Source organism: Falco punctatus, assembly GCF_963210335.1.
Source record: "Falco punctatus genome assembly, chromosome: 8".
NCBI classification, from domain to species: Eukaryota; Metazoa; Chordata; class Aves; order Falconiformes; family Falconidae; genus Falco; species Falco punctatus.
The window spans coordinates 44,747,555-44,771,611 of NC_137588.1; the positions used below are offsets into that span (position 1 = coordinate 44,747,555).

Here is a 24,057-nt window from a genome sequence, read left to right on the forward strand (position 1 = left end):
CATCCAGTGTGTGCTCAGCCCAAAGCTGCAAAAGGCACTTTTTCACCCAAGGTCAGCTTCCTTGGCAAGCTGGCTAGTTTGCCTGGCCAAGGAACTCACATCACTTGCCCTGTGCTCCTTTGGCAGGTGGTGGCTGTGCCTACACCAAAATAGTAACCCTCCCTGTCAGCAAGTGGAAAGTACCAGGCATTTGGAAAGATCTGTCAGGGATTTTTTTCTTCCCTGGGGATTTCTCTGCCTGTGTTGAATTTCAGGGAGGGTTTCAGAAAGGCAATGAAACTGTATGGCTAGAAGATGCAACTCCCAGTTTGTGGATGTTAATGCAGCATCACAGAGAGACACTATCAGTGTGACAACAGCTGGGGCTGGAGCTGCCTGTCCCCCGCACCCTGGCACACTGCTGCCAGGCTGGGTGAAGGGAAGGTCTCCTTCTGGTCGTTACATCTACTACAGCTCATTTTCTTGTTCCTGGTGTCTCAGGTGGCATGCTGCACTGCTTTGCTGCCTTTCCTTAAGCAATTTCTTGTGCAGAGGGTTTCAGCAATTCCGTGATTCATCGCCTCCATCCTCGGGTTACACAAAACTGCTGCTGTGTGTACAGTGGAGGAATCAGCTTTCCGAGTTCTCCTCACCACTCCTTTTGGTGAGGCCGGTGGCCCTGTCTGGGCCTGGTGCCTTTTGATTGCTCATTCCTGGCCATCACCAGTAAATTCCCCAAAATGTCTTTCTGCGGAGAAGCAAGCTCTTCAGCCAGCCGCACCCCACTTCAAAGCCACGTGGTTTTGGAATGATCTTTCAGGTGATGACTTTCTTGTTCTCATCGCCACCATGGAAGATCCCAGGATACCGAGACCTGTTGTCTTGACGTTTCTGGGAGTCTCTGGCCTTTTTCGGCTTCCACAGACAAGCAGGCCAGCCCGGGGGGCTGAGCCTTGCCCGAGCCCGGCGGCCGCTGGCTCTGGGTTTATCCCCTGCCCGGTTTGTGTCGCTGCGCGCAGGCCCCGCGCCCCGGTGCTGCAGCCCCGCCAGGGCCGGTGCCCACGGCGGGTGTCACCGTGTGCTCCGGCCACCCAGCCGGCAGCTCGGCCTGCCCCGGCCGCGCTCCCCTGCAGCTGCGGCGGCAGCGCGGCGTGGGGTGCCCGGCACAGCCCCTGCCCCACCGAGGGCTGGTCCCGCTCCTCCTGCGCTGCGAGTGGGGGGGACCGGCCCCGAGGCCCCCCGGGCGGACACGCCGGCCGGGCCCTGTGGGGCACAGCACGCCCCGGGCCTCGCTGCACGGGGCTGCTCTCCGCCCCCGCGATCCGGCCCGCCGCCCCGCCCCGGGCCCGGCCTCCCCCCGCCCCGCCCCGGCTCTCCCCGGCCTCCTCCTCCTCCTGCCGCCGCCATGTGGGGCTGGCGGCGGCGCGGGGCCGGGCCGAGCGGCCGCGGTGCGGAGGAGCTGCGGGCCCGGCGGCGGGAGCGAGAGGCAGGTCCGCGGCGGGCCCGGGCCCTGGGCCCAGGTCTCGGGGCCGGGCGGGTTCATGGGTGGCGGGGCCCCAGGTGGGAGCCCCCATGGCGGCCGCGGCCGCCCCACAGCGGGGCCCGAACGGGCCCCGGCACCTGCGGGCTCCCGGCGCGCTCGGGGAGCCCCGTTACGGCCCCTTTGTTTGCAGCCCGGCTGGGGATCCCGCCCTGGCTGCCCCGTGTCCTCGGCCGCCTCCCTGTGCTTTGGGGTCTCCGGGGTCTCGCCTATGCAGAACCAGGCTTGACGCCCGCCCGCGGGGCCGCCCCGGCCCCCGCCCCGCCGGCTGGCACGGCCGTGGCTCCCTGCGTACCCGACCCGCAGCCCTGCGGCCGCTGCCGCCCTCGCTGGCTCGCTGGGGGTCTGGCAGTTCCCCTGTCAGGGCTCTGTGGTGGGGTGGAAAAGCGTTTTGACCCAGGCAGGCGGTGATGGGGACCGATTCAATCGCAGCTCTCAGGAAAGCCCGGCGGCAGGAGCAGCTGGTCAGCAAGCGGCTTCTGCGGGAGGACGTTGCAGCAGAGGAGGGTGGACAGGATGGAGCGGTGGTTGTGCCGGACCCTCTCTCAGTGGATGAGGTGAAGAGTGGGATGTTGTTCTCCATGGTGATGGAGGTCCCTGGAGTCTTCCCCAGCCTCTGGGGCATGCAGAGGAGCCTGGGTGGAGGTGGGTTTGGGAATGTTTTCTGAGTTGCTGCCAGGCACGGTGAGAAGCAATAAGGTTCTTTGTGACCATCTTTGCACCCTGGGTTTCTTTGCCTCCAGGATTAACGAGATGAAATTATAACGTGGCTTTATGTTCACTCATCTTTTAATTTTTGGATAGGTTCTTGAGCTGCTCAGAGATGTGCAGAGGGGCTCAGAGGACAGGAAAAAATCGCTCAGCCGCCTCCGCTGGGCTCTGCAGAACAAGGAGACTCAGCAGAAGTTTGTCAGGTCAGCCCAAGTCTGGCACTGCATGGCTGTTATCAAGTGCATGTCCAGAGTGGCCCTGTGGCCCAGTCATGTGGGTGAGCGGGTGTGTGGCCAGGGGTGGGGAGGCAGGAGGTGACAGTGCCCTTTGGATTCCACCAGGCTGGATGGCAGCATCCGGACACTCATCGGGCTCTTCACCAGCAGCCTGGCTGACATGCAGATGGAGGCAGCCCGCTGTCTCCATGAGCTGTCCCACTCCAGTGACCCTGATGTGGCTGAGACATGTCTGCCAGTGACCTCCTATCTCCTTACCTACCTCTCTGGACACAGTGTTGAGTTCACAGTAAGATCCGTGCTTGCGTTTGCCGGGGCTTATACTTCTGTAGTAGTTGGGTGTTGATCTCTTTTGGCTAGTCTTAGGCTAACATGGCTTGCATAGGAGTGCTGGTGGGAAGGGGCCCTCTGGAAGGCTCTAGTCCAACCTTCCCCTTGGAGCAGAACTGTCCCCAGTGCTAGCCCAGGGTGGCGAGACGCAGTGAGGCTTTGTCTTGTCAGGTTTTGCAAATACAGGGAGCCCTTTCGCTGTGCCCTGTCCTGACACCAAGAGAAATTTGGCTCCATTGTGTTTGCACCTCTTTCCAGGTAGCTTCATGTTGCTCTTAAATGCTGCCAAAGCTCACCTGGGCCAGAGCAAACCCTCCTGCTGCAGCCTAGGATGCGGTGGTTTGCCCCATTTGTAATGGGTGCTTCCTCTTCAGCTCCATGCTCTCTTTGGGGAAGTGGGGATTGCAGGCTGTGGCAGTTGTCCTCCATCATCAGATGTGTGGTCCAGCCTCTCAGCACCAGATGGGCCTGCACAAGGGGGTGCCTTGGTGTCTGTGTGGTGAGTAAAGCAGAAATACTAGATGCAGGTCAGTTTAAGTGTTTTAAAAGATCTTGGAGAGGTGAAAGAAATGGGCAGCTGCAGGCTGGGATGCAGGAACAGGTACTTTGTCAGCTTACTTTCAACAAGCAACAAGCAGGCAGGCTTTCATCCAGGCTGGAAGGAAGAGCACTTGTGGCTCCAAGCTGTGCAGTTTGATCCGGGCAAATGAGCGAACAGTTGGAGTAGCTCTGGAACGCCTGTGTGTCTCGACTTGTGCAGCACACTGTGCACCTTTGAGAAGCAGACAGGATCAGAACTCAGGAACAAGATGGGGAGTAATCCCAAGGTGATGATCACATTTTAATGTAGCACGAAGAGAGTCTCCAGAATACTGTGGAATTAGAGTGGTCTCAGGGAAGTGTCATAGCAATAATTAGAAGACTGAAAAACCTCCAAAGCAGAAGTGATCAGATCCCAGCCTCAGCCAGATAGAAAAAGGGTAAATTGAAGCTGATACAGCTGGAATGGGGGTAGCTGGAGTGTCCAGCAGTATCCATCCATGTTTGCCCCTCTGAAGAACAGCTTATGCCCTGCTCAGGGGAAGTGTGTGCCCCAGTCCCTGGAGTGCAAGGGTCTAGAGGCCTTGCTGGCTGCCCAGGCTGGCCAGAGTCCTGCTGTGGAGTGCGGAAGAGGTGACCTCCTCTCTCGGATGTATTTCAGGAGCTGTGTTTGTACACACTGGGGAACCTGGTAGTAGAAAGTGAAGCTGTGAGGAAGCAGATTCTGCCTCAGGGCATCATTCCAGTGCTGACATCCTGCATCCAGGTGGGTGAAATAGCTCAGCCATATTCTTCCCCTGCTCTGCCCCAGAAAGGCGCCTTTTCTTATGCCCTTTAAGACACTGGCTGACAGCACTTGAGTTATCAGCCTTCCTTCCAGCTGTGGCCACAGGCAGAGACCCTCTGCAGAGTGCTCTTCCCTTGAGAGTGAGGGTCTCTCATGGATGCTCCTGCACTCCATTTTTGGGGCTCAGGTCACCACCTTGTGCTCTCCTCCACCTGAATCCCTCACATCTGTAACTGCGGCTTGCTGATAAGTGGTCTGTAACATGGGGAGCTGCAGGCTTCTCCCCTCTGCCCAGCTTGGGTCCAGCAAGCATACGAGGCCAATGCAGTGAGCAGAGCTGTTGTTTGCAGATCTGAATGCTCAAAGCTGCACTGCTGCTGCGTTTGGGCTCCTGGATCCCTACAGCTGCAGCCCATGTGAGTGTGGGGAGGGGGGACAGCTCAGCTTTGGTGTGGCCACAGGTTGCTGTATCACTGCCAGTCTGCTGCTGTGTCCCCTCTTCTCCAGGCATGGAGAGACTGCGCCACGCAGCTGCTTGGTTGGGTCTTACAAAGAGGTATCACCCCTCTCACCAGCACAGCGGCTGGCACCCTGGCGTCCCCTGGCTCTGTCATGTGGGATTAGCTTTGTTCTGTTTGATTGCAGTCCCCACACGAGGCTGTGTTGGAAGGTTTGGGCTACGTCCTCTCGCAGCTCCTCCAAGCCAAGGAAGCCCCCACAGAGATCATACCGTGAGTCCAAGCCTCTTAACCCTGCATCAGGATAGGCCCTGGGGTCTGGCGTGGTATTTGCATGCCAGGGACAACAACGCCTATCCCATCCCTGTGATACTAATAGTTCAGAGCAGAATCCTACCAGAGCTACAGAGGTTTTGTTGCAGATCAGGGTGCAGGACTTTACTCTTTTCCCTCAGCCTCATCTGAACAGACAGCTGTGGTATTTCAGTAAAGGACAGTGCTGAGCAGGGTAGGCTTACAGGGAAATTCTGACTGTATTACTCCTGCGAAGGAAAAAATCAGCTTGACAGTCCCTAGTGCCAAAAATGTGACCCCAGCCAAGGTGGCCTGAGTGTCCCCAGGCCCTGCCACAGACAGAGCTTGTGCTAGGCCTTAGTGGGGCCTGAGACTGTAGCCTTTTAATAGTCTCTTCAAGGTGCGTTTTTGAAGCACACAGCCCCCACAACAGGGGAGAGCAGCTCCCTGCTCAGTGACCAGGGCTAGTGTCTCCCTGTCACTTGTCTGTCCTGCTTGTGCTCTGGCCTGTGCCTCCATTAACTCTGCTGTTCTGACCCTAGCTTGGTTCTGGACTCTGTTCTCCCCCAGTACATGCTTCGACTGGTTTGCTCTGGCCTCAAGGCTGGGGTAGGAGTGGCTGTGGAGTTTGCATGGTGCCTCCACTACATCGTTTGTAGGTAAACAAACTTTTCTCCTCATTTTGAGTTCCCTTGGGGCAGCCAAACAGAAAGGCACAAAGGCTCAGGGTCCTGTGAGGGGACCTGGATTGCCTCCGTTGCCCCTTTCCCTTGGGCAAGCAATTTCCCTGCTATCCTGGGCATTCCCACTCTTGTATCTGAGCACACACATGCTGTTTGCAGCATCACTGAGATCCTTTACAGGGTAATAACAGGTTATGAACCTGAGGAGGGAGTTCCTAGTCCTCTGAACCCCCCCAGTTGCCTCCCCATATCTGGAGTTGTCCGCCACACTGCTGAAGGCAAGTTCCCTCAATCCTCATGCTTCTGGGGTTGGCCCAGTGACACCTGGCAGGGCTGGCTGCTGTCAACAATCTGCCTGCCTTGGTGTGGCTGCTGCAGTGCAGTGCAGTGCTCTTTCAGTAGCCCCAGCAGAAAGAAACGTGTGGGTACCAAAGAAGGATTCAGGGCTGTTACTTCCAGACCTGCAGAGATAATTCCAGCAGATCTGTTTTCTATGGGCTTTTAAACTTGTCTGCTCAGAAACAAGCTGCTAGTTAAACATGAAACAAGCCCTATGGTGGTTCAGGAGAGCGCTCTGAATTTCCAGGCCCCATTGTTTGGCAGGGGCTGCAGCAGTTTTCCCTCTCTGAGTGCCAAGAGCAAGCATGCTGTCCCTTCCTTTTGCAGCCATGCAGCCAATGCGGTGCTGCTGTCGCTGGGGGCCTTGCCAGCCCTCACCTCACTCTTGTTCGACCTGGCTTCTGAAATCCCCCAAGATGCTCCTGAGGGCCTGGAGCTGGTAAGATGTGGGCAGGGTGCTAGCCATTCTTCGCATTGCTGTGGAGATGCGGTCTGGTTAGAGGGCTGTTTCCCATCGTTGCAGCTCGTCTGTCCAGTGCTGCGGTGTCTCAGCAATCTGCTCGCAGAGGAGACGGGCTATGAGGTCCAGATCCAGGACGAGCGCCTGCTCATCGCCCTCTTCCTCATCCTTCAGTGCTTCCTCCAGCAGCACCCGTTCATCGTACAGGAGTGTCTGTGGCTGCTGAACAACCTCACGGGTGAGTGTCCTGTGGGGCTGTCAGCAGAGGCAGAGCTACTGCTGGGACCTGCCTTGATGGCTGCCAGACTTGTGATGTCTTGTCTATAGAGACCTCTGAAACTGGTTTTATTGACACATTCCTTCTCTGCCCACCCTAGCGGACAAGCCCTTCTTCTGCTCTGCTCTGCTTTCCCTGGACTTGCTCCCAGCCCTGCTGCAGCTCCTGCCCTGCTCCCAGATGGCCAGTGTGTTGGTAAGATCTCACCTCGTGCCCCAAGGTTGAGGGGAAGCACTGGACTTACCAGGAACACGAATCCCACCCCCCCACCCCCAGTGATAAAGCTGGAGGATGACTTGGGGCAGTAGCAACAGCTTGGTGGAAGGTCTTGTGTTGTGGTAGTGTCAACATCCACCTCCCCTCAAGTCGCTATGTCTGTATTTACCCTTGACAGAGTCTTGTCCTGGCAGAAGAGGGGTCCCAAGGTAGATGTTAACTTGGGACCAGGCCTGCTGGCACCTGGAGCAGGCCTGGGGAGGCTGCTGCCACCTTTAGGGAAGACCCCAAAGTTTTAGGGGGTCCTGGGGGGATGCTTTGACAAGGGGTGCATGGTACAGCTGTGTTTGCTTGGCACAGGGATGACCAGCACCTTGGGGTGGGGATGGAGGTGGCTTTTAAAGAGCACTCAAAATCCAGCCAGCTGGTGGGCACATAGCTTTGGGGAAGCGCCTGGCAGGACATCCATGGAGGATGTGGGGAGTTCTGTGGAGCTCTCCTAAGCCTGTCAGGAATCGGCCCACTAACAAAGTGTTCATTGCTCACTCCCCTCTCATGGCTTTTCCATCCAGGTCCTGACAGTTCTGTGCAATATAGCAGAGAAGGGGCCAGCCTACTGCCAGCAGCTGCACTGGCAGCCTGCCCTGCCCCTGCTGCTGCCTACCCTCACACTGCCCGACCCTGAAGTGGTGGGGCAGTGCCTTGAGCTGCTGCACCTCCTCTTCCTGCACTGGCCAGAGGTAAGAGAGGGGAGTGCCTGCCCCAGAATCAAGCATGAGATTTTAAAGCTGGTGATGGGGATGATTACTATTATTGCTTAAATAATACTGCCTTCAGTCATTGGCAGGCTAGTCCCCTACCCCTCAGCACCAGACACATGCCTGTAGGGAGCCACTTGTGTGATGCAGAGGGTAGAAGCCCTTCTTAGGTCTCTGGGGAGTTCGTTTTCATTGATAGTGAGTGTTTTTTGGGCAGGTTGTTTGTATCCTTTTGAGGTTATTATGCAGGGATTCTTTTAGTTCAGTTGTACTTCAAATTGTGTGTACTCCCAGCCGGCAGGCTGGATTTACCTGGCTTGGGACTTTAGTGTCTGATAGTGCTCTGGGGAGTTTCTTCAACCTCGTTCCCTGGGCTGTACAGTGGTGTACACGACAAGCTGTAGCAGCTACTCAGGTGGCAGCCAGCCAGCTCTCACCCCTCTCCTGTCACCCAGGCTGCTGCCGACTTCCTCAGGCAAGGGGGACACCATGCCCTTGAGCAGCACCAGAGCACCCCAGAACTTCAGGAGCGGGCACGAGCGCTGCTGGACATGATCGGGCAGCCCCTGGGAGCCTCTGCCTTCAGTCCCTGCCATGCCACACTGTCTGCCTTCTCCTAGGCCACACCACCTCCCTTCCCTGCACTCCAAGGAGTAGTAAACATTGTTCACCCTGTGCCCTGCTTTCCCAAGGGCTAATTAGGGGTCTAACTGCCAGTTACGCCCCAGCGCTAGCTGCACGGGGATGCTGGTCCTTGGCCAAGATACAGCTGTTTCAGTCCTTTTCACCACCTCATAGCTACCAGCAGGCTGCCCTGTGCCTCCCCAGAACTTGGCGCAGGGGCAGAGCTGAGCTGCAACCCAGCCAGATGGGCTCTTGGTGCAAAGAGGTGATGCATAAATGCTGATGGATCGGCTGTTACCCCCAGCATCTCCTTTTGGCTTTATACTCAACATGTGAAGCTCAGGGTAAGCACTTTGCATTTATGCAATTGATAAGTTAAAGATACACATTTTACATTAAAGATTATTAGTCAAGTCTTCAGCGCATGCGTGTTTACTGTCTTTACACCTTGCTTTTCACAATGTTCTCCAAGGCCTTGGCCACTTCATCCACAGTAAGGTTGTTCAGCGGCACACTTTTCTCCTTGCCAAACTCTGCAGGAAAGATAGAGGGTAAGAGAAGGGTCAGGTGCCTCAGTCTTTTTCTGGTGCAAGGACAACTCAAAGCTCTACTTCAGGTTTCCCAGGTGGCACTGGCACCCACAGCCCAGGCTCCCATCACCACCCTTTTGCATCCACCGTTCCCCAGTGAGCCTCCCTGTGCCTAAGCTACTGTTTCCACCTTCTCTTTATTCTCAGCCTTTCCACTGGAAATAAACCAATGTAGCCTACCACGTTTCCTTGCCTCTTTTTATTAACTTCTGCTGCACAGCAGCTGGACAGAGGCCATGGCCACATTCCAAAGCAAGCTGGTGGCTTTCAGCCTGCTCACATCAAGATGCTAACCAACACTTCAGTAAAATAATGCTGAAAAACTGCCTATTCCTACAGCAGCCCCTACGCAGGGGTGTATTTCCCTGCAACATACAGATAGAAGACAAGCACTATACCAACTGCTCTACTGGCCTGTGTGCTTGCACTGGGAAACTTGTGCTTAAAGAGTCATTTAATCTCTTTGACAAAAAGTTTCTGAATTTTTTTTGTCCAGGCCAGGTGGCTTCAGGAAGAAAACAAGGCCTTTACAGGGGAGCTTTTTCTTCTCCCTTTTTGGCATTTTGCTAAAGATGCCGTAAAAACAAGCTAAAACCAGAAATGTATTTCTGTATGGGCATCCTCCGGGGGTGGGAGATGACAGCCACAAGCTGGCAAGCCACCTTCTGAACTGCGGGTCCCTTTTTTTGCCTTCCACCGGGTCACGCAGCCGTAATGCTCTCCGGAGTCAGCCCCCACCTTGCCCCCGGGGCAGCCGCCTGCCTCCGCCGCTGTCCCCGCTTGTGTCCCCACCTGGCTCCCCGCTGCGGGCCGCGAGGCCTGGTGCTCGCCCCCTGCCGCTGCTGCCCGGCGGGCCCCCTACTCACCGTACCGGGCCCAGAGCTTGGGCTGGACGCCGGAGCACTCGCGGATCAGGATGGGGAAGTCGGGGTTCGCTTTCTTCAGCGCCACGTAGTGCTGCTCGATGAACTCCCTACGGAGAGAGGAAGGAACGGCAGATCCCCGCCGGGATGGGGCTGGCTGGGGGCGGGCCGGTGCCTGACTCCCGGTGCCGCTGGCTCACCTGACGCCGCGGCTGCCCGCGGAGCTCTGGCAGAGGTGGATGCGGAGTTCCCGCAGGCTGCGGCCCAGCCCGCCCCCGATGCCCCTCACTGCCGCCGCCGCCGCCATCTTCTCTCTGACCCTGACAACAACATGGGGGCGTGGTTGCGGCGCCCGCCAATCGCGGTGCCCGCTGGTCGCCACCTCCGCCAATCACAGCGCCCGGCTCGGGGGTTCTGGGAAGGGAGCGGCGGTGACGTGGGGCGGCGGAGCGGAGCGCGGCCGAGGAGCGGGGTTGGGCGGCGGAGCGGGGCGCGATGCCGGAGCGTGACAGTGAGCGGGGCGGGGGGGCTGCGGGACATCGGGGGGCTCCGGGATATGCCGGGGGACAGGGCATCGGGCCCTCGGGCGGGGGGTGCCGCGGTACGCAGGGCAGCGGCCCTGGCGGGGGAGGGGCGGCAGTGTAGGCCCACCTTGGCCTTGGGGTAGCGAGCAGGGGCGGGGAAGCGGGGGGTCCCTTGGAGGGGCACGGGCACATCCCCAGCCTGGTGACGGGAGCAGCCCGGCGCGGGGAAGGCGTGCGGTGACGGCCTTAAGAGGCTGAGGCGGGGGACATCCTGGGAGGGGACCCCGGGACAGCCCGGCGGGAGGGGTGATGCTCGGGGGACTGCGCGGGGGCTTACCCTAGGGTACGCTCAGGGCAGTGGGACATTTCTGGGAGCGGAGGGGATGTACAGTCAATCCTGGGGCTTGTAGGGGACGGGACACCCCCGAGGAGGTACGGAGGCCGCGTCCTGGGGGAAGCAGAACATCCACCTAGAGGCTGCGGAGTCGGGCTAGGGGGTGGCACAGTCTTGTGGTGGGCAGCGACACCAGGACCCGTTCATGCCATGTGCCCTGGCAAGGCCACCCCAGGGTGTTAGCAGCCTGGGCTTGGCAGAGGAGCAGGGTGGTGGGTGACTGCTGCTCCCATCCCTGGTTTTGAGCAGGGATGGGGGCTGGGAGGATTGTGGAGGTCAGAGAGGGGCTGAACCCACGGCAGGCAGGCTCTGAGGGCTTTCTTTTCTCCTGTCCCCCAGATGAACCGTTCTCCAACCCCCTGGCCCCTGATGGCCACGATGTGGATGACTCGCACTCCTTCCACCAGTGAGTATGAAAGTGGGGTGCAGGGGCAGAACTGGAGCAGGACTGTGGGGCCCAAGGCTGGTTCCCCCATCTAGAGGCTGGGAGTGACTGGTGTAATGCAGCCTTTGGGCTCCCTCCATGGGGACCCTGTGTCTAGCTCCATTGCTGGAAAACCCTCTGTCTCTTCGGAAGCCATCGGGCTGTCAAAGTTTGTTGGGGGATTGTTTCTGTTTCCTCTCTTCCTTGCAGGTCTAAGCTAACCAATGAAGACTTCAGAAAGCTTCTCATGACCCCGCGGGCTGCGCCAACATCTGCGCCACCATCCAAATCTCGCCACCATGAGTGAGTAGGACTCTGTTTCACAGCACTGTGGGACAAAGCATGTCCGCTTTCCCTCTGGGGCTCTGTTCCTACCTGACTTTCTGTCTCTCCTCCTGTGCTTTGCAGTGGGTTTATCTAAAGGGGCTTTTGCTAGTGAGCATGCAAACAGGGCCTGAGGAGCAGACCTTGGCCTTGCTTTGTGCTTGGCTCCATGTAAGCTATATATGTGTGTGTTAAGAGGAGAATCAAGTGGGTCAGGACTGCTGTAAACAGTAGAGCAAGTCTTGCATGGTTGTTAAGACACTTTGTGCAGGAGGCAGGTTTTATCCTGTGAATATCAGTGCTTTTCCTTCCTTTCCTGGCTGATAGAGTGGAACTAGGGACAAATGGGCCTGTACTGTTCCCATCTTTGAGCATCTGTGTGTCCTGCTGTGTGTCTGGGGGACTGTTCTGTCTAGCTGCCTGTGTTTTCATGACTCTACATGTGGTTTCTTGCTCTTTTCTAGGATGCCCCGGGAGTACAATGAAGATGAAGACCCAGCTGCTCGCAGGAGGAAGAAGAAAAGGTAAATAGAAAAAGCGATGCATCAGGGATTGTCTTCATAAATCTTGTCCCTCCCATTGAAGCAGCTGCTGAGCTCCTGGGCTACCAAAGAGGACCCTGAGGGGCCTGGATTATTTGGGGGGTTTGAAGCTGAGCAGACTGAGGAAGATTCAGACTGAGTGACTGTCACTGCTTGTGGGAACAGATGTGGGAGGGTGGCAGCAGGTTGTGGGGGTGAAGCTTCACCTCTGAAAGAAGCAGGAGAGGCTCTGCAGGTGTCTGGCAGAGCAGGGCAGTGCTGGGACATCTGCATGGGTGACTGTCTTTTGGGGCACATCTGCACAGCAGGACTGCGCTTGACCTCTTCCCCTTGGAAGGGAAGACTGAGCTCCTCTTTACTTAACCTCATTACAGCAGTTTCATCTTGTCTGGTGTCCTCCAGGCATGTTGTATCCCATGGTGCTTTATTACATTTTTGGGGAAGGGGTTGGGACCAGGACAGGTATGTGTGGGGCCTCAGGGGCTGTTATTTGACCAGTGCATCAAAAGTGTGGACGTGTCATGCTAACACTGAGCTGTTTTTCCAACCCCAGCTATTATGCAAAGCTGCGCCAGCAGGAGATAGAACGTGAGAGGGAGTTGGCTGAGAAGTACAGGGATCGAGCCAAGGAGAGGAGAGATGGTGTGAACAAGGACTACGAGGAAACGGAGCTGATCAGCACAACTGCCAACTACAGGGCTGTGGGTCCAACAGCAGAGGCGTATGTGAACCTGCAGCATGGCCTTGTCTTGCCAGCCTGCTCCAGAGGGACTGTCCTGTAACTGGCTCCGTTTTTGTTGCGCAGGGATAAATCTGCTGCAGAGAAGAGAAGACAGTTGATCCAGGAGTCCAAGTTCTTGGGTGGTGACATGGAGCACACTCACTTGGTGAAGGGTCTGGACTTTGCGCTGTTGCAGAAGGTGAGCACAGATGTCACTGTGCTGCTGCTCTTCTACCCTATCTGCTCGCCCAGGTAGAGAGGGTGGGCAGAGGGTAGTAGCTGTCACTTAAAGGGCGCTTCTGTCTTGTCAGCATGGGTTTCTCTCTGGGAAAGATTTATTAAGGACTGGGGAGCTGGTGAAAGTGGGTGTACTGGTTCTCATGGGCAACAGTGGCACAGATTGGTCTGGTCTGTAATGCATGGATTTACTCTGTGGCCAGGTACGGGCTGAGATTGCCAGCAAGGAGAAGGAAGAGGAGGAAATGATGGAGAAGCCCCAGAAAGAAACGAAGTGAGTGGTTGAGGATTTTGCACTCTCCTGTGTACAGCTGCCTCCCAGGAAGGGGCGTGCAGAGGATGCAGGCACTTAGCATAATGCTTCTGTTTCTTTTCTGTTTCTGTTCAGGAAAGACGAAGATCCTGAAAACAAAATAGAATTTAAGACCCGGCTGGGTAAGACTGTGTGGATGTGGCTATTCCCTACCTTGTGTTGTGCTGTGAATGTGGGAGAGATCCTGGAGGGTGAATGGAGGAATGAAAACCTTTAGTCATTGGGGGGGGGAGAGTCTGAAGTGTAGGCATTCTGAATTTGAGGGCAGGAGGAAGCGTGTCTCTTACGTGGTGGTTTTGATGTTTCTGATAAACCAAATATGCTTCTCTATGGGTGTGTCCATTGCTTTTGTAAAAGCAGCTCTCCCATGCATTTACTTCCCCTCCAGGTCGCAACATCTACCGCATTCTGTTCAAGAACAAGGCCTATGAGCGGAATGAGCTGTTCCTGCCAGGGAGGATGGCCTATGTGGTAGATCTGGATGATGAGTATGCTGACACCGACATCCCAACCACTCTGATCCGGAGCAAGGCTGACTGCCCCACCATGGAGGTACCCAGACAGTGTCCAGGTTGCTTGACCACATTGGTCTGAATTGGCGAGAGCGAGTCTTGCCAGGAGGGAGTCAGACAATTCCTTGGGGACTTCTCTTTCAGGCGCAGACCACACTGACCACCAATGACATTGTCATCAGCAAACTGACGCAGATCCTCTCCTATCTCAGGCAAGGGACCCGCAACAAGAAGCTCAAGAAGAAAGACAAAGGTAGGAGCTGAAGGGAGCCAAGTGGTAGGACTTAATGCTTGAAGATATCCAGAGAGAAAGAGATGCGTTTTGATTTGCTGCATTCCCCTGTGCCATGAGGACAGCTTCTCAAGCAGTGTCCTGAAGGCAGGCTGTTCTGTGGCAGGACCACAGGGGACTGGCTGCAAGGGGTGCCTTGTGCTGCTCTACTCTTCCTGGTTAAGGCTCAGTTTCTTGGGGAAATGTCCCCTGTTAGGGAGGGATAAAATGGCTTCCTGAGGGGGCTAGACGTGATGTGGTAACCAAAGAGGAAGTCAAGACATCCTCCAAGCCTGCCACTCTTGGGGCTTGGAGACCAGATTATGGACAGGGAACAATGCAGGAAGCAGAGTGGATGAAGTGCCTCTCACTGCTGTTGTGTCCTTGCAGGGAAGCTGGATGAGAAGAAGCCCCCTGAAGCTGATATGAAGTAAGTGCCTCCCTGCCTAGGCTATGGGATCACAGCTGTCTGCCTTGAGGAATGTCTTTCTGGCCCACCACATTTGGAGAGGGCTGGGTTTAGTGCTTCTGGAGCGAGCTGCCTTTGGACCTGTGGTTTGTGGGACAAGGCTGGAGGCAAGCTCTGATTTTGACTTCAGGATTGAGGCAGGCAAGGGTTTTCTGTTGTTCTGGACCACAAGGAGCCGGTCCAGGCAGCAGAAGAGAGCCGAAAGGCAGTGGTACTTCTGACAGATGTGGAAGCCAGTTCTAGTGGGCATCCTTAGCTCTCTGTGTTGGCACTGCATGACCCTTTATCAGATTCCAGTTCAAAGGGAGGTGGTTGCAGTCTCTTTTCTTGAAGGACCCGTAACTGCAGGTTCTTTCCTTCTTCTAGTATCTTTGAAGACATTGGGGATTATGTGCCCTCTACCGCAAAGATGCCGCGGGAGAAGGAGCGGGAGAGGTACCGCGAGAGGGAGCGTGACAGGGACCGGGAGCGTGACAGAGACCGAGAACGTGACAGGGAGCGAGAGAGGGACAGGGAGCGGGACCGGGAGCGGGAGGAGGAAAAGAAGAGGCACAGCTACTTTGAGAAGCCCAAGGCTGATGATGAGGTGAGCCTTGGTTTGTGAAGCCTGGACTGCCCCACCTGATCTCTTCCCTTTGGGGAATGCAGCTGTTGGGTTGGTGGGGTCACACTGGTGGCTTTGGGGATCTCTGGTCATGCTCCCACACATACTAGTGTTCAGCTCTTGCTCAGCTTTGTCCCTCCAGCCAGGGGCTGGTAGGTGGCTCTGTGCTTGTCCTCTCCTTTAGCAAGTAAGGCAGGACTAGCACAAGCCAGTAGTTTTTATGGTTCATCCCTGTGTGCTTGCCACAAAGAGTCTTAAAGTGGAGCTGCGAGTCATGCAGCACTGTCACTTGCCTGCTTTCAGCCCTCCTGGTGACATGGTATCTCTCCCTCTTCTTTGCAGCCTGCAGACATCGACAAAGGTGAGTCAGGTGGTTTGGACACTTGAATGAGGCTGGATGTTTGGGTGAGGCTGTACAGGGTTGCAGATTTCAAAACTGCTTGGCTTGCTGTCCTGCATGAGTCGCGTGCTCTAGAGACTGCTGTGACAGGGTGAATTGCTTGCTGTGAGGGTTTTGGGGTGAAGAGTCTTGCACATACAGGCAGCTGCGTGCCAGCCTGGGTTGAGTGTGTATGCAGATCTTTCCCTGGCAGCAGAGTAGTTCAGACAACCTTATGCTGGCTGTAAATGGAGGAGGATTCAGGGTCTCATAGGATCAGCCTGCCTTTTCTGCTTGAACTGTTTTGCTGCTCCTCAGTGTTCTCCTGGCTCCTCCTCTTCTACCTCATATGCAGCCCATCCTTCTGCTTGTTACCCCATCCCAATGAATGGGTCCTGCAGAAGGGGGCTCTGCCCATCCCAGTGTGTATTGCGGTGATCTGTTCCTACCCCAAAACTCAACTTGCTGCACTCTCTACTCCAGGACCCGGCTCAGCCAAGGAACTCATCAAGTCCATCAACGAGAAGTTTGCTGGAGCTGCTGGCTGGGAAGGAGCAGAGTCATATCCTTGTTACTGTCTGTGCCAGCTTGGTTGATTGCAAGGATGGGCTTCCCTTGCAGGCAGGCCTTGCCCAAGCATGGCCATGTGGCTGTCCTCCCTCACTTGGGAGGGCTCTTCCTCCTGTAGCAGAGAAATGCCGCCCAAACCATGCAGATCATATGCAGAACGTAAGCTCTGCAGCATCCAGTTCGGTTGTGCTGAGGCAGGAGATGGCTCTTTGGCTGGCTGTGCTCAGCCCTTAGCTGTAAGGCTACATGGTAGTGCTTTCCTTGACCATTGTCACATTGAAGAAGCCAGAAGACAAGAAGCAGCTGGGGGACTTCTTTGGCATGTCAAACAGCTACGCCGAGTGCTACCCTGCTACGTAAGGAAGCCGCAAGAAGCTGTGGGTTGGGAGTAGGGTGTGCAAAGGAGCACAAGAGCTGTTCTCTGGCAGCAAGAACGTGAACGTCAGTCCCACTACTTGTTGGAAGGAGTGGGCCTGACTTTGGGGTTGCATCCTACTGTTACAGTGCTCTCCCAAGTCCTTGATTCTGACAGACCAGACCTGCCTTTTTCTTAGCTGGTCTCTGCTATAAATGGCTACCTGGAGTCAGCTACCCCTCAATGCTAGGGGAGAGGGTGAGCGGGCTGGGAGTCTGCCGTGTTCCCTGGTAATTCATGTGCTTGTTGAGCTCTGGCCACAAAGTAGTCCCTTGGCAGAACAGGAACAGCTTTCAGCCTGCCATCATCTTGTAAACATTTGCAGCCTTGGATGCCCTTGTGGTACAGCTCACCTGCAGGCCTTGCAGCTGGAGGAACTTCTCTCTGGTCCAGGAACTGAGTGTTTTCAGTCTGAGGCCACAAGAGGTGGCTCCTGCCAGCCTGGCTCCAAGGCCGTGTCCCATGGACGCACTCTTTGCTTGCTTTTCTTTACAGAATGGATGATATGGCTGTGGACAGTGATGAAGAGGTGGACTACAGCAAAATGGATCAGGTATGCCATCACCAGCTTTTAGGACCGGCCAGTGAAGTAGACATTGGTGCAGGCTGAGAGGATCCCACTGGAGAGAAGCAGGCTTGTGCAGAGGGGTTGTGTGCCCCGGGGCTGGGTGTTGAATGTGTTTCGGAGTTTGCTCATCTGCTCTGTGCCTGGGGCTGGATGGGATCCATCATCACAGGGAGAAAACGTGCAACTGGCACTTGACCAAGAGGTGCTGGGGAGGTGTGCTAGTCTGTCTCAGCTCCCTCTTCCACAGAATCTCCTGTCTGGGGCTTCTCGGGGAGGGGATTTCTGAGCCAAGGCTATACTGGGGGCTGATGGAGAGACAGATCTTGGCTGGGTGCACAGGGCTGCATGAGAAGCCCTGGCCAGTGTCAGCTAAGGAGCTGCTCTGGGTTCTTTTTGCTGCAGGGTAACAAGAAAGGACCTCTGGGCCGCTGGGACTTTGACACCCAGGAGGAGTACAGTGAATACATGAACAACAAAGAGGCTCTGCCCAAGTGAGTGCGGCCCTTACGAAGGGCTGAGCAAGGATTCTGTGTGTGGGTGGCCATGCTGGCCAAACGTGCACCCTGGGGGTTGCCTGATGAGGACCCGAAGAGGAGCTGTGGATCCTGGGTCTTTGCTCTTAGTATCACTCTTGAGGACTCCTGCTCAGCTGCTCCTTTCAGGGGCCTGAGCCAATGCTGGAGTACGGGCTTATGGCTGGGGCAGATGTGTCCGTTCCCCCGGCAGGCCGTGGATCCCCAGCAAGCACTGAGCTCTGTTGTGTTCCTTCCCCAGGGCAGCCTTCCAGTATGGGATCAAGATGTCTGAGGGACGCAAAACCCGTCGTTTCAAGGAGACAAATGACAAGGCAGAACTGGACCGACAGTGGAAGAAGATCAGTGCGGTGAGTGCTGGTACTGGGGTGTTGTCTGTTTAGGCTCTGAGCTGACAGCATAGCCCAGGAGAGCTCCCACCTTATCCTTCCCTTGCTGTCCTGGTCACAGCTTTTCAGCTCAGCCTGTGTCCTGGCAGCTGGGCACCGCTGGTGTGCATATGCACCAGGGCTGGCTCTCTAGAAGAGGCTCCTTGCAAGAACATTGGCTGAATACTCGGGGCTTCAGGACTGCAGAGGCATCTGGAGCTGCATTTGGAGCTGTTGCCTTGGGAGCAGTCCCCATCAGGGGCTTTTTGCTCTGAGCTCTGCAGCAGATGAGCGTGTCCAAAGCTGACAGCTCAGAGCCATCTAAAGAGGCTGGGAGGGACAAGGCATATTTAGTGGTTTCCTGTTTTATAACCAGCAGAGCTGGGGGTTGTCCTGGCAGGGTGAGCTGGCCATGGGCACCCCGGTGGTATGGGATGGGCTAGGGGAAGGTGAGAAGAAATGGTCTTTGGTGGCCAAAATGGAGCAAAGGAGGAAGAGGCCAAGCTTCTCCAGACTTTGGGCAGTTTGTGGACAACTGTAACTCACCTTAGCTTGCTCTGGCATGGCTACAGCTCTCCCTGGGTGTATCTTGCACCCTACAGACCCTCTGCTGCGATTATGGGCAGCCAGGTACCCCGAGGGTAACTGAACTTTGTGCTTTCTCTGCAGATCATCGAGAAGAGGAAGAAGTTGGAGGCTGATGGGTTAGTGACATTTCTGCTCTTGGCAGAGCTGCAGGGTGGTACTGGGGCCTGGCTGTCTCCTGCCACCTCCCGCAGGGGCTGCAGGGGGCAGGGACCTCCCTGCCAGCCCTTGGCAGAGGGGCTGGGAGTGGAGAACACTTGGTCCCGTGGGGGTGCTCCTGTCCTGCTCTGTTCAGCTAAACCTGCTGGGCACCTCTCCCCTGGGCCATAGGTGGTGGGTGCTGAGCAGACCCCAGGACCGTCTTGGGGCTCTCCCTTGGTCAGGTGGTTCTGCCCCAGCTGGCTGGGTGTCCCAAGGAGCTGTTGGGGGGCCACCCCACAATGGTCTGTGGGGTGAAACTGTGGAGCTCAGGGTCGAGCTCTGGATGGGAGGGTGACAGAGCTGTCTGCCCTGTATCCTCACCGTTGTCCTGCCCCTCTGTGTCTTCCAGGGTTGAGGTGAAACGTCCCAAGTACTGATGCAGTTCCTGGAAGCCTGGTCTGTTTTCCCCGAGCTGGCTGGCGTGCTGCCCTTGTCCCCCACGCTGTCCCCTCTCTGCTCTGGGCGGGGCAGCACAGCACCCCCAGCCTCGTGCTGTGGGGTGTGCCGAGGCGCTCTCCTCCAGTGGTGGTTGTATAGCCTGTGACGTGTAAATGTTGTAGCTGTAATACAACTGCATTAAATTTGCATAAATACCCATTTGTGTGGAAGGAGAGGAAGCTGGGTTCTGATTAGCAGAGGTGCCACCTCCTGAGCCCCCCCGCCCCCACCTTGGGTCGTTTATTGGGGGAGCGTTCTGGGGTGGGGGGCAGCAGCCTCTGTCAAGACCTGGATAAAATTTGCAAATGGGCCTGTTTGAGGGGAATGAGCCCGCTCCACAGCCCGTGCCTCAGACTTGCCGCGGCCGGGGGCAGCGTGGGGCTGGCGGCCAGCAGAGCTCGTCGCCAGGGTCTGGGGACATGGACCAGCCCCTGTGGGTCCGGACGGGGACGTTGGGGGTGGCCCCTGGCTGGGCGGGGGCCGGGGGCAGGACGTCGCGGGGCCCTGCCCACCCGAGGTCCTAAAACCACCGGAGCAGTGCCGGGCAGCCGGGGCGGGAAGCGGAGGAGCCTGCGGGGAGAGCAGGAGGAGCTGCCGGGCGAGTCCCGGCGGTACGGGCCACGGGGGCCCGCGGGATCGAGCCCCTGGCGGCCGGTGGCGCCGCGCGGTGACGCCCACGCGTGACGCGGCGGGGCGGGGCCGTGCGCCGGAGAGGGGCGGAGCACGCGGGGGGCGGGGCCACGCGGAGCACGCGGCGCGCAGGCCCAAGCCGCCATGGCGGCGCCGGGAGAGGGTAGCGCGGGCGGCGTTAGCGCGGCCCGGGCCCAGTGCCCCGCTTCCCCGCAGGGCGGCCTGGGGCCGGCGGGGCGGGAGCCGCGGCTGCGGGACACCCCCGAGGACATCTGCTTCGAGGCGACGGCCAACGCCATCGCCCTGCACCCGGCCCGGCCTCTGCTGGCGGCGGGGGACGTGGACGGCGACGTCTACCTGTGAGTGGGGCCGTGGGGGCCCAGCCGGGGCTGGGGGCGGGTCCCGGCGATGGGAGCCGCGGGGCACCGGCCGTCGAGGCTCCCTGCGAGCCCGGCCCGGCCCCGCAGGTACTCGTACTCCTGCACCGAGGGGGAGAACCGGCAGCTCTGGTCTTCGGGGCATCACCTCAAGTCGTGCCGCGACGTGGCCTTCTCCCAGGACGGGCAGAGTGAGTGCGGGGGGCGGGGGGTGGCAGCGGGGGGCGCCGGGGCCGGCCGGCTGACACGGCTTTCCAGAGCTTTTCACCGTGTCCAAGGACAAGTCCATCCACATGCTGACGGTGGAGGAAGGACGGCTGGAAACACGCTTCCCCAAAGCCCACGGGTAGGTCAGCACGGGTGGCTCGTCCCGGTTCTGTCCCCATCCCTCTCCGGCCACAGCCATGCGGGTGGAGGCCGGAGCATCGTCTGGGGGCCGTTCACTTGCGATGTGAGCCATGACTGTGCCGGCGTGGGGCTGGGGTCTCTGCAGCTCGGCCCTCAACTGCGTGCTGCCCATTGATAACCACGTCTTTGCCACGGGTGATGATGGTGGCATGCTGAAGGTGTGGGACCTGCGCAAGGGGGATGCCATCTTGGAGGCCCGTCAGCAGGAGGAGTACATCAGCGCCATGGCTGTGGATGGGAATGGGAAGATCCTGCTGACCGCCAGGTACTTGGAGCTCTGGGGCCGAGCTCTGCCATGCCCGTGTGGGCCTCCCCTTAGAGCTGGGGGAGGCACACCGTGCCGTGCCCCTTGCTCACAGCGTGCCCATTCCATCCCCCGCAGCGGTGATGGCACCCTGGGCGTCTTCAACGTGAAGAGGCGGCGCTTTGAGCTGCTCTCAGAGCCACAGAATGGGGACCTGACATCTGTCGTGCTGCTGAAGGTTGGCACCTGGCGCTGCTGCAGAGCAGGGTCCAGCGGATCCCTCTCCACGAGCGAGCTGGATTCCCTGCTGTGCCTCTGCCTTACTGCCCTCCGGCTTGCTTAGAGGGGGAAGAAAGTGGCATGTGGCTCCAGTGAAGGCACCATCTACCTCTTCAACTGGGATGGCTTTGGGGCTGCCAGTGACCGCTTCGCTCTGAGGGCCGAGTCTGTTGACTGCATGGTCCCAATCACAGACAGCATCGTCTGCGTGGGGTCTCTGGATGGAGTCATCAGGTCAGGGGGTGGGGGGTGTGGAGGGGGTGGGATGACATCAGCCTGGTTAGGGCTAAGGGACCCCTTCCCTTCTGACATGGGCAGATGGGCTGGTGGTGGAGCAGGCCCTGCAGGGTCCCCACCAGCCCCCCTGTCCCCAGGGCAGTGAACATCCTGCCGAACCGGGTGCTGGGCTGTGTTGGGCAGCACCTGGGGGAGCCCATCGAGCAGCTGGCGGTGGCCCCGGGTGGGCAGCTCCTGGCCAGCTGCGCCCATGACCAGAAGGTCAAGTTCTGGGACGTCTCAGCCCTGGGAGGGCTGGTGGTGGACGACTACCGAAAGAAGAAGAAGAAGGGAGGGCCGCTGCGGGCCCTCAGCAGCAAAGCGGTGGGTGGCGGGGAGGACTTCTTTGCCGACCTGCAGGATGAGGCCGGGCCAGAGGCAGCAGCAGCAGGGACCGACAGTGACGGTGACAGTGACTGAGGGGCCGGGGATGCCCTGGGAGCAGGGCCACACCCGTGTAGGTGGGTGCTGCCACCACTGTCTGCAGGTGGGGGGGTTGCCCCACCGTGGGTCCCTGGTACCACCAGGGTGGGCAGCACATACGGGGTGTCGGACGCCTGGGGGGAAAGAATGCGGGGGTGGCCCCAGGATGGGGGGCAGGCTGGGAACGGTGTGGCTGAGGGTCCCAGGGGAGGGAGGGCTGTTTCTGACATAGGGGAGACCCCAGTATGTGGGAGGTCCTTGGTGGGAGGACTTGGCTGGGGGTTCCTGGTGAGAGGCACTGGCAGGGGGTCGTGGCTGAGGGTCCTTGGGGTGGAGGGGGCCCAGGGATGGGGGCATGTGACTGAGGGTCCCTTGTGGAGGGGTTTGGGGGGCGTCATGACTGAGGATCCCTGGTGGCTGGGAGGGGGCTGAGATATCTGGGTACCTGGGGGCAGGGGGGCTCTGAGGTACAGGGGAGACATGGCGGGGGGGGGGTCGGGGCGGCTCTGGGTTATCGGGAGGACATGGCTGGGGAACCCTGCTGGGGATAGAGCTGGGGGGCGGGGGAATGTGTGTGTGTGGCTACAGCTGGGGTTTGCTGGTGTATTTGGGGGTGCTGGGCTGGGGAGGAGACAAGGCAGGGCGTTGCTTAGGGGGTAGGGGGTGTGACATGGGCTTCTGGGGTGCCTGGCCTGGGCAAACGGGTCTTCATCCCTTCCTGAGGGCCTGCCTGGCCCCTGCTGTGCCTGCACCGCTGTCCAAACCGGTGCATCAATTAGCCTTTGTTAATTACTTTAGACATCAGCTCTATTACAAATAAACCCAGTGCCTTTCAGTTCCTAGCGCCTTGTGCCGATGCTTTGGCTCATTCCCACTTCCCTGGCACGCCTGGGCATGTCCAGGACCGTGCAGGGCACTGGGGATGGGGGGGGGGCAGAGGGGAGAGCACCCTGCACTGGGGTGTTGTGACTTGTGGCTGGCGTTGGGAGGGAGCCAGGGCTCTTGCCCAGGTGGTGGGGGATGCCCAGCCTGGCTGTGGGCAGAACAGCCAGCGCTGGCTGATCCCTGCTGGGCTGGGTGGCTGGTGGCCTGGGACAGGCTGCAGGCAGCATGGACCAGGGCAGGGGCCTGACACCCCCTCCCACTGCCATGGGGAAGCCTGTGGGCTGGGTGACATCTGTGCCCACGGTGTGGCCTCGGCCAGATGCAGCACTTTCCCCACAGCCCCTTGGCACAGCACCGTGCTACCTTCGAGCAGTGCCCTGGGCAGGGGAACCACATGTGCCCAGCAGTTGGGCATCTCCAGGCACCTCCAGCGAGGGGGTCACTGCCAGCACCCAGCTCTCCTGCCCTCCCCCCCCTTCCCTCACAGCCCACCCCTCAGTGGCATTGACCTCAACCCTGCAAGGGTCTGGCACACGTGGGGAAGAGCATGGTGCTAGTGTGAGCAGTGAGAGCAGCCAGCGGCATTTCAATGCCAACACCAAGCCCAACCTGTCCTGGCGTGAGGCAGGGACCCTGGGAGACCACGGGTTAGGGGGTGGCAGAGGGTGGCCCATGTGTCTCACTGCTGGCTGACAGGCAGCACGGACCAGGAGAAAGGGGCGCGGGCACGCAGGGCTGCAGCGTTCCACGCTGGCTTGTACCTCCCACAGCCTGTCAGTCCTGGCTGAGGGCATGGCCACCTTGGCCTGGGGACCCCTGACTGTATCCTTGGTGGCAATGAGGCACCTGAGTGGCAAAAGCCCACTGAAACCCCCAGCATTGCTGTGCTGGTTGTGGCTGGGCTGCAGTAGTACTTAGTACGAGGCCGTGCTTTGGATTTGTGCTAAAAACAGAGTTGGTAACACAGGGATGTTATAGTTACTGCTGAGCAGCGCTTGCACGGAGCCAAGGGCTTTTCTGCTGTTCACCCACCGCACAGCGAGCAGGCTGGGGGGACACAAGGAGCTGGGAGGGGACACGGCTGGGACAGCTGACCCCAACTGAGCCAGGGGATATCCCAGACCATATGGTGTCAAGCTCAGCATATAAAGGTGGGGAACTAGAAGGAAGGGGGAATGTTTGGAGTGATGGTGTTTGTCTTCCCACATCCCTGTCACACGTGACAAGAGCCCTGCTGTCCTGGGGATGGCTGAGCACCTGCCTGCGTGGGGAGTGGGGAATTAATTCCTTGCTTTGCTTTGTTTGCGTGTACGGTTGCTTTGCTTGCTCGTACGGTTTTTGCTTTACCTATTCAACTGCTTTTATCTCAAACCACAAGTTTTCTCGCTTTTTCCAATTCTGTCTCCCATCACGGTGGGGGGAGTGAGAAAGCTGCCAGGGGGCCAAGGGACCACATTT

General features: G+C 58.2%; 4 protein-coding genes across 8 annotated transcripts; 3 read left to right on the forward strand and 1 right to left on the reverse strand.

Annotated features, from left to right (window-relative positions):
- Positions 1-679: 679 nt before the first annotated feature.
- Positions 680-8,654, forward strand: TMCO6 (transmembrane and coiled-coil domains 6). Of its 3 annotated transcripts, none has more exons than XM_080399480.1 (12): positions 680-1,465; positions 1,952-2,076; positions 2,324-2,433; positions 2,572-2,755; positions 3,998-4,102; positions 4,769-4,854; positions 5,418-5,534; positions 6,225-6,336; positions 6,421-6,595; positions 6,735-6,829; positions 7,423-7,590; positions 8,064-8,654. In XM_080399480.1, exons 1-12 carry the CDS (start codon positions 829-831, stop codon positions 8,226-8,228), a joined length of 2,079 nt encoding a protein of 692 aa, XP_080255606.1. In that variant the 5' UTR covers positions 680-828; the 3' UTR covers positions 8,229-8,654. The 3 variants fall into 3 exon arrangements, with proteins under 3 accessions (XP_080255606.1, XP_080255607.1, XP_080255608.1); XM_080399482.1 differs by having other exon boundaries at positions 1,327-1,469; XM_080399481.1 differs by lacking the exon at positions 5,418-5,534.
- On the reverse strand, positions 8,572-10,043 carry NDUFA2 (NADH:ubiquinone oxidoreductase subunit A2). 2 transcript variants are annotated; one of them, XM_080399518.1, is made up of 3 exons: positions 9,886-10,043; positions 9,694-9,795; positions 8,572-8,765 (listed from the first exon to the last, which is right to left on the reverse strand). In XM_080399518.1, the coding sequence occupies exons 1-3, from the start codon at positions 9,990-9,992 to the stop codon at positions 8,717-8,719; spliced, it is 258 nt and encodes an 85-aa protein (XP_080255644.1). In that variant the 5' UTR covers positions 9,993-10,043; the 3' UTR covers positions 8,572-8,716. The 2 variants fall into 2 exon arrangements, with proteins under 2 accessions (XP_080255644.1, XP_080255643.1); XM_080399517.1 differs by having other exon boundaries at positions 9,689-9,795.
- Positions 10,044-10,085: 42 nt separating this feature from the next.
- On the forward strand, positions 10,086-19,234 carry IK (IK cytokine). Its single transcript, XM_080399491.1, has 20 exons — positions 10,086-10,196; positions 10,943-11,009; positions 11,238-11,330; positions 11,816-11,875; positions 12,447-12,614; positions 12,699-12,813; positions 13,055-13,125; positions 13,240-13,286; positions 13,553-13,716; positions 13,821-13,929; positions 14,338-14,377; positions 14,783-15,002; positions 15,363-15,381; positions 15,883-15,960; positions 16,244-16,325; positions 16,880-16,937; positions 17,355-17,443; positions 17,727-17,835; positions 18,523-18,557; positions 18,989-19,234. Exons 1-20 carry the CDS (start codon positions 10,181-10,183, stop codon positions 19,014-19,016), a joined length of 1,668 nt encoding a protein of 555 aa, XP_080255617.1. The 5' UTR covers positions 10,086-10,180; the 3' UTR covers positions 19,017-19,234.
- A 538-nt stretch (positions 19,235-19,772) lies between these two features.
- On the forward strand, positions 19,773-22,549 carry WDR55 (WD repeat domain 55). Of its 2 annotated transcripts, none has more exons than XM_080399504.1 (7): positions 19,773-20,066; positions 20,175-20,275; positions 20,343-20,430; positions 20,578-20,757; positions 20,875-20,974; positions 21,080-21,249; positions 21,354-22,549. In XM_080399504.1, the coding sequence occupies exons 1-7, from the start codon at positions 19,852-19,854 to the stop codon at positions 21,709-21,711; spliced, it is 1,212 nt and encodes a 403-aa protein (XP_080255630.1). In that variant the 5' UTR covers positions 19,773-19,851; the 3' UTR covers positions 21,712-22,549. The 2 variants fall into 2 exon arrangements, with proteins under 2 accessions (XP_080255630.1, XP_080255631.1); XM_080399505.1 differs by having other exon boundaries at positions 19,780-20,066; positions 21,390-22,549.
- Positions 22,550-24,057: the final 1,508 nt, after the last annotated feature.

What these genes read in the sequence shown, in the direction of transcription:
- TMCO6 (XM_080399480.1), top strand. Translation starts at nt 829, where the DNA reads ATGGAAGATCCCAGGATACCGAGACCTGTTGTCTTGACGTTTCTGGGA. An exon ending in TGCTGACATCCTGCATCCAG is followed by an intron (nt 4,103 to 4,768) that starts GTGGGTGAAATA and finishes GTTTGATTGCAG; the next exon opens with TCCCCACACGAGGCTGTGTT. An exon ending in CTCCACTACATCGTTTGTAG is followed by an intron (nt 5,535 to 6,224) that starts GTAAACAAACTT and finishes TTCCTTTTGCAG; the next exon opens with CCATGCAGCCAATGCGGTGC.
- NDUFA2 (XM_080399517.1), bottom strand. Translation starts at nt 9,992, where the DNA reads ATGGCGGCGGCGGCGGCAGTGAGGGGCATCGGGGGCGGGCTGGGCCGC. An exon ending in GCGGGCAGCCGCGGCGTCAG is followed by an intron (nt 9,796 to 9,885) that starts GTGAGCCAGCGG and finishes CTCTCTCCGTAG; the next exon opens with GGAGTTCATCGAGCAGCACT. An exon ending in CAAGCTCTGGGCCCGGTACG is followed by an intron (nt 8,766 to 9,688) that starts GTGAGTAGGGGG and finishes TCTTTCCTGCAG; the next exon opens with AGTTTGGCAAGGAGAAAAGT.
- IK (XM_080399491.1), top strand. An exon ending in AGAATTTAAGACCCGGCTGG is followed by an intron (nt 13,287 to 13,552) that starts GTAAGACTGTGT and finishes CTTCCCCTCCAG; the next exon opens with GTCGCAACATCTACCGCATT. An exon ending in AACAAAGAGGCTCTGCCCAA is followed by an intron (nt 17,444 to 17,726) that starts GTGAGTGCGGCC and finishes TTCCTTCCCCAG; the next exon opens with GGCAGCCTTCCAGTATGGGA.
- WDR55 (XM_080399504.1), top strand. Translation starts at nt 19,852, where the DNA reads ATGGCGGCGCCGGGAGAGGGTAGCGCGGGCGGCGTTAGCGCGGCCCGG. An exon ending in CGCTTCCCCAAAGCCCACGG is followed by an intron (nt 20,431 to 20,577) that starts GTAGGTCAGCAC and finishes GGGTCTCTGCAG; the next exon opens with CTCGGCCCTCAACTGCGTGC. An exon ending in AAGATCCTGCTGACCGCCAG is followed by an intron (nt 20,758 to 20,874) that starts GTACTTGGAGCT and finishes CATCCCCCGCAG; the next exon opens with CGGTGATGGCACCCTGGGCG.